The following is a 7,117-nucleotide window of genomic DNA, read 5'->3' as shown; positions in this document are numbered from 1 at the left end:
TGACTCAAACAACCAGGTTTCACAATGATTAGTGCATTATTTAATTATTTCATTTCACTAAATCGCATTAGAAGCAATATATCTCAATCCCGGACAGTGTACACGACGACAGTATTAGTCAGTACACACCCACAGGTGACAAACCACAAATAACACAAATGACTTGTTGCATGCTAGTTTAGTAAGTGTGGTGGTGAATACAGTCAGACTGCTGTACCTTTATGTCATTTGGCTTGCGATGTTATTATGACCAGGTAATATATTTTATTATGACCAGGTAATACAGACTGTTGGAGTGGGCAGTAACTAAAGACTATTAAATCATAAAAATCTGTCAGAGAGTGAGAGAGGGTAATTGTGTGAAGACTGGCCTTTCCTGCTGTAGGAAATGAGGGGAGGGGTTGCTTTGGTACAAATTTCACTGTGCCAGAAAGAGAGAGAGAGAGAGAGAGAGAGAGCGGGAGGTGGGTGGGGGGAGAGAGAGGGAGAGGGAGGGAGGCACTACTCAAAGTGTTTTCAGGAGATTTGGTCATGTGCCTTCCTGTTTCTGTGGGAAACATTGGTATATGTGATTCCACACCCTGAAGCGTAATGGCGTGATAGTGGCTCCGAGACTCTCTCAGTTCATCTCTCTGTCTCACGTCCCCTTGCTCCCTCTCCTCCTGCCTTTCTTCCTGTCTGTGTCCTGTGTTCAGAAAGCTATTACTCTGTTTGCCAACCTTTGCTCTCTCCCTCTCTTGCTTTCTCGCTCTCTGTCTGTCAGCATGTAGAGAGCTGCTCGCAGAGTTCAAGGACAGGAAGCCCAATGCACTGGTGCAGGTGGCTGTGCTGGACGCTCACGAGCAGGGAATCATCACCTATGCCTGCACGGAGGTGGTGGAGGTAAGACCCCCCCCCCCTTCTCCACACACACACACACACACACACACATTTTTCTCTCACTCTGAACTGACTAGAGTTTTTAATGATACTTTGAAAAGGGGATTTTCAGTACATGCCAGACACTTAAAACACAGAATGGAAAAAAAAAATGTTTAGTTTGTCTTTGTATGTGTGTGTGTGTGTGTGTGTGTGTGTGTGTGTGTGTGTGTGTGTGAGAAAGAATCCAAGATTTCTATCAGGCCCTGTATCATTTCTCATGCTCTCTTAGGTTTTAATTGATAAGTAGAGTAGGTTTAATATCTCAACGCTGTAACTACAGCACAAGCTACCCCTTCTGAACCCCACCACCTGCAATTGAGATAGGATATGGTTGTCAGTAGAAGGGTTTTTTTATTTTTATTTTATTTATTTATTAAACTAGGCGGATTAATGAGTGTGCACAAAATGATGGAGTTTTTTTTTTATTATTATTATTTCAGTATAGGAACATGCGGGAATGACAAAACAGTGCAGGATAAAGTAGAGAACAAAGCCGTCTTTGAACTTTTTTAGTCCCTCCAGGTGTTTTGCAGTCGCAGAAATGAATGCAAAATCAAGGAAACAGCGGAGTTTCTGCAGATTTGGCCCGAGACACGTCGTGTGAAATCATAAAGCTTATTCGGTCAGCCAAAGCCATTCAGCAACAAACATCACTGCGAAAGACCGTGCAAAACAATTCCATGCAATTGCAGATGCGCAAAACCTCTGCAAATTGTATGGCGAATTTTTTGGAAAATTCTGCAGAAAAATCAAACATTTTTGAACGCAGAAAAAGCCTTGAAATCCTATTCGGACTGATTAACACTCCTGCATACAAGCAGCAGTCACTTCAGAGTTGAACATTTCATAAATAAAAATGCTAGTCAGACTCGAATAATACTTTTATCTTTCACGGTATTCTGTCCACGTTGACGCTTTGTCGCTGCTGGGTTGAGAATGAACCACGAAAAAAAAAGTTACAGCTTTTCCATTAATGAACAGGGTAGAGACGGGCTGACAAACTGTGCATATAAACAGCTGGGCTACAGTCATTAAGTATATACCACATATGGAATAAAACACTTGGGAACATGCTGTTAGAGGAACTTAATCAGTGAAAGGATGGTGTGATGTGGTTTGGACCAAAGCGGAATGACTGGATTTGATTATTTTCTCGTAACCGCAAGTCTTGTGTATATTCCCTCTTATAACACAGCAATGTGATGACTTTTTATCCGTGTCAACCTACATTTACATAATCTTGTGGAATATCTGCGTGAGTTTGTTAAGATAGTTCCTGTTATTGATCATGTTATAACAGATATAAACACTCATTCCCTCAACAGCCTGTCTCTCTCTCTCTCTCTCTCTCTCTCTCTCCTGTCCTGAAGACGTTAGTCTAGTGCAAAACTTCAGCTAAAAGCTTTTTCTTTTTTTTTGTGGCTTTTACGAAGCACTGACACTGGAGAGTCCTTCCAAAAGAAATGTTAAATAAACATCTCCTTACAGCAAACAGAGTTAAGTGATATGACACACATTGTCAGCATGTTAGAACGAATGCATTGATACAAACCTGGGATTTACTTTACAGCCGGCACTACTGTCCGAGCTGCTGCTAGACAAAATGAATCCACACCTTCTGACGAGTCAGAATCGAGGAGTTCAACAGCACTGTGGTATAAAGACAAACGTAACACCTTAGCTCAGCTACGATGGAGACTCTCTCCTTAGTCATATTTCTTGGCAACAGCCGGTCATGCCCTTTGCTCTGTTAGGAAACACCGGTACACACACACACACACACACACACGCGCACGTTTCATAGAACTATCCCACACCCCCATCCCTCCTCGCTCTGATTTTCTCCCTCCCTTCGTCCCTCCTTTCTCTTTCCTCCCCTCTTCCACCACATGGGTTGTCTGTCCCTCCTGAGTGCACAAAGAAAACTCTATTCCCCTCTAAATGAGATTTGCCAGAGGAAGGAAAGCGAGAGAGAGAGAGAGAGAGAGAGAGAGAGAGAGAGAGCGAGAGAGAGAGTGAGAGCGCTCCTCTTAGGTCTACTCAGACTGCAGCTAAGCTGTGTGTGTGTCTGCAGTTGGAACTCATGATAAACGCTAATGCTAAATTGGGCATCCACTAAGCATACTGCAGCTATAAAGCATTGATTGGCTCTGTCTCCTTTGCACAGCGTGTTAGCATTTTAGCGCACCATATGGAGCGAGTTTAAGGGCACGCTGGACTGTGGACAGAGTGGCCAGTGGACATGGCCTTCTGTTTTGGAAGGCGTAAGAAGAGGGTAGGTGAACTTAACATGCTTGAATCGAGTAATCTATTTTGCTCTGTGAAAGTTACCATATAATCTACCATTCTTACCTTTCACTGCGTAAAATGGTTTTATTTGCGAAATGAGCTCTTTTCCCTTCAATAACTTACCCTGATCGGGCGTTCTTGTTGTTTTGATGAGGATCCTAAACTTTTTTTCATCCTCCACTGCACTTCAAGATCATGACTTTTAAGCTTTATAGGCTTCACATCCTCAAACGCTATCCTAAAACTAGTACAAATAGGTCAGCGTTCTAAGAATAGCGTTCAATTGAAAAGTTTTGGCTCTGAATCACTCAAACATCTCACCGCTCAGTAATAAGGTCTATCGTTCTTTCACATTATTTCATTTCCGTACAAACGTTTGACAATCCTCTCCTATTATTTAACGGAATAATTATATTTAAAGACTTTTTCATTACGGAATGAACCGAGACGCCTCCAGAGATTAATTTGATATTATAGATGTATTCGAATAAAGAGAAACAGAGCATATGGGAGGCTCATTTTTTGCTCTGCTTGAGCTTTAATAGCTCTGTAATCCATTCAGGGTAGGTGAGTGGGTTAGTTGTGATTTCTTTTTAGTTCAGCTTAAAAAGACTTGAGACTTGTGAATGTGCGACTTTCTCCATTCGCCAGTGGCTGTCGGTGGAGAGACAGAGCTTTCCCTTATATTTATCGTTCTATGTGGAATGTGGCTGCAGCTGCTGTCTAACTTATAGGCTTAAAGCACATGCGCTCTGTGTGTGTGTCTGTGTGTGAGAGATCATTGGCATTTGTTGGGGTTCTGACCGGGGGGTCTGGTCGTAGCAGCTGGGTCTTGTTTTTGAACCTTGGCTACGCTGAGTGGCTGATGACAGTCTTCCGTTCCTCATCACACTTTCTTTAGCTCGCAAACATCTCACTCATGTTTCATCAGAAGTTCCACCAAGAAATCATCAATCTAATAATCTGGTGGCGTGGACTAGTTAACTATGAGTAATAATAGGTCATAGTGTTCAATTCTTCATGTCTCGCCAAAGAAAATGGTGGCAAGGTTCAACTGAGACAAATATGGTGTAGGTTTCGGGGTCATTTCATGTGAGGAAGGTGATGGAGAATGTGTTGTGTTTACTGTTAAAACTTGATTATGAATCTCAACAGTTAAAGCTCTTACCGATCAGAATGGCGGGGGTACTGCCAAGCTGCCACCGTTGGGTCCTTGAGCAAGGCCCTTAACCCTCTCGGCTCCAGGGGCACCGTATCATGGCTGACCCTGTGCTCTGACCCCAACTTCATATCAAGCTGGGATATGTGAAAAAAAGACTTTCACTATGCTGTAATGTGTATGTAACAAATAAAGGCGTCTTCTTCTTCTTCTTCTTCTTCTTCTTCTTCTTCATATCATGCAACACTTGTTAAGGTGCCGCTACCCAACACTGCACCTCAGATAACACCTTACTATAACAGAGGCTTTTATCCAAACGTCCAATGCTCTTCATGAATTCGTTTTTACTTATACTTTTTACCTACGTCTAGAGTGTTGAAGCTCCCATCAGTACCCACATCTCTGTAAATAACTACTCACCAGCTGCTGTAGAAGCGTGGGGTCTGTTTGGGCATTTGTGCTGTGAAAAGGGATTTTCCAAACTTTCTCCTTGTCACTGCCCACCCATCCCCACTCGCTCCAGACATACAGTACAAGTCGCCATACAGTTCTAGATAGATTGCAACAAATCCAGTAGTAATCTCTAATTAATTAATAATTAACCAATAGTAATGAATCACTTAGATCAAATGGATAAGTGAATGGATGGATGGCTGGATTGATGTAGTTAATAAGGAAGTTAAATAATTAAGTAAATACCTTAAAAATACATGAATGAGTTTATAAGTATTTATGTAAGTAGGATAATCAAAAAGGAAGTCATATGCAAGGAAGTAAATGTGTAAGGAAGAAAGTTAGTTAATACGGAAGTTATTAAAGGAGAAAGGAAGGAAGTAAAAAGTGCATAAGCGATTACTGTAAGTTACTTAATGACTCAACAATGAAGGGAAAATGAATAAAGAATGGAGGAATGAAGGATATAAGTAAGGAAAGAATATCTAGAAAATATCTCGAAAATATGTAAATGAGCAAAAATGAAAGAAAGGGGAAACTAGGCAATTAATTAGGTTTGTTAATAAATAAGCAAACGAGGAAATAAAAAAAATGAATGAGTGAAGGAAATAAAGAAAGAAGAAAGGAAACAAAGAAGGAAGAAAGGAAGGAAATAATGGCGTGAAGGAAATAAAGAAAGGAGCAAGGAAATAAAGAAGGAGAAAGGAAGGAAATAATGAAGGAGTGAAGGAAGTAAAGAAAGAAGCAAGGAAATAAAGAAGGGAGAAAGGAAGGAAATAATGGAGTGAAGGAAGTAAAGAAGGAAGAAAGGAAGGAAATAATGGTGTGAAGGAAGTAAAGAAGGAAGAAAGGAAGTAAAGAAGGAAGAAAGGAAGGAAATAATGAAGGAAGAAAGGAAGGAAATAATGAAGGGGTGAAGGAAGTAAAGAAAGAAGAAAGGAAGTAAAGAAGGAAGAAAGGAAGGAAATAATGAAGGAAGAAAGGAAGGAAATAATGAAGGGGTGAAGGAAGTAAAGAAAGAAGAAAGGAAGTAAAGAAGGAAGAAAGGAAGGAAATAATGAAGGAAGAAAGGAAGGAAATAATGAAGGGGTGAAGGAAGTAAAGAAAGAAGAAAGGAAGTAAAGAAGGAAGAAAGGAAGGAAATATTGAAGGAAGAAAGGAAGGAAATAATGAAGAGGTGAAGGAAGTAAAGAAAGAAGAAATTAAATAAAGAAGGAAGAAAGGAAGGAAATACTGAAGGAGTGAAGGAAGTAAAGAAAGAAGAAAGGAAATAAAAATGGAAGAAAGGAAGGGAATAATGGAGTGAAAGAAGTAAAGAAAGAAGAAAGGAAAAAAGAAGGAAGAAAATATGTTAGTAAGCCAGAAATGAAGTCAGCAAAGAGGGAAGGATAGAAGGACGGAAATAAATAAAGAAATGTACCATCAGGGGACACATGAATAATACCCTGTCTGTAATAGTAATATGGACTTCCTAAGGCCTGTATATTCAAAGCGTATATGAGGAACCTGGAGGTCCTTGACAGTTCTGCTTCACCCAACTGAAGCTCTGTCATAGACTTCATGTACACACACACACACACACACACACACACACACACACACACACACACACACCAATCCTCCTTTTTAGCCACTGCTCAAAACAAATTGCCAGTTACTGTAGTTATTAGCAAACTTTTGTGGCAGGCTACGCTAATTGAGCCGTGTGCTCAGGCAGTCAGAACAAACTGAGTGCTCAGTGCTGAGTGTGTTGAGACTCTTGTCAATGCTGCATGGCTGCTTGGCTCATAAAAACCTGACAGCACACTTCACACCCATCTGTTCTACCAGATTGATGGAAGAAATGTAGAAATGTAGAAGAAAACCCAGGAGAAATTGTAAAATGCTTGGAAGAATTGAGAATTTACATACATCGAGTAAAATGCTAATATTAAACTCGGGACTTGGGAAGGTTAGTTTAACATGACCACGCTTTGCCCGTCAGTTGTTCTCACCATGGCAACCATAACAAAACAATGCAACTTGAAAAGCATCTGGTATGATTTATATATATGTATATTCTTCCAGTTTAACCAATTCCCACCCAGTGCCTAGTTCTGTAAAACGCATGAAGCCCCTCACCACATCATTTCAAATATCACAGAACAGCAGGACATGCTTGGAGGGCAGCAACAAATTACTGCCAATCTCTTACACACACACACACACACAGTCGAGGGTAGTGAGTAAAGCCATCTTTCCCATCCACAAAGCATGGCCAGTTATGCTCTCTTGGACTGCAGTCACATTCATGAG

At 40.8% G+C, this 7,117-nt stretch overlaps 1 protein-coding gene across 2 annotated transcripts in view; it reads left to right on the top strand.

The window, feature by feature from the left end:
* The first annotated feature begins 622 nt into the window (after nucleotides 1-622).
* The window catches only part of inpp4b (inositol polyphosphate-4-phosphatase type II B), a 179,175-nt gene continuing 172,680 nt past the window's right edge, over nucleotides 623-7,117 (top strand). Inside the window, exon 1 of one of the 2 annotated variants that reach the window (XM_053622043.1) lies at nucleotides 623-882. Coding sequence is in view for 1 of the 2 variants with exons in the window: in XM_053622038.1 (XP_053478013.1) it covers nucleotides 3,164-3,196 (33 nt within the window). In the remaining variant the exon portion in view is untranslated. Of the gene's footprint in view, nucleotides 883-2,629; nucleotides 3,197-7,117 lie in introns of those variants that run through there. The other variant, XM_053622038.1, reaches the window with a different exon arrangement.

The sequence above is a fragment of the Ictalurus furcatus genome, chromosome 3 (assembly GCF_023375685.1).
Source record: "Ictalurus furcatus strain D&B chromosome 3, Billie_1.0, whole genome shotgun sequence".
NCBI classification, from domain to species: domain Eukaryota; kingdom Metazoa; phylum Chordata; class Actinopteri; order Siluriformes; family Ictaluridae; genus Ictalurus; species Ictalurus furcatus.
This window is presented reverse-complemented; position numbering and strand designations above follow the sequence as displayed.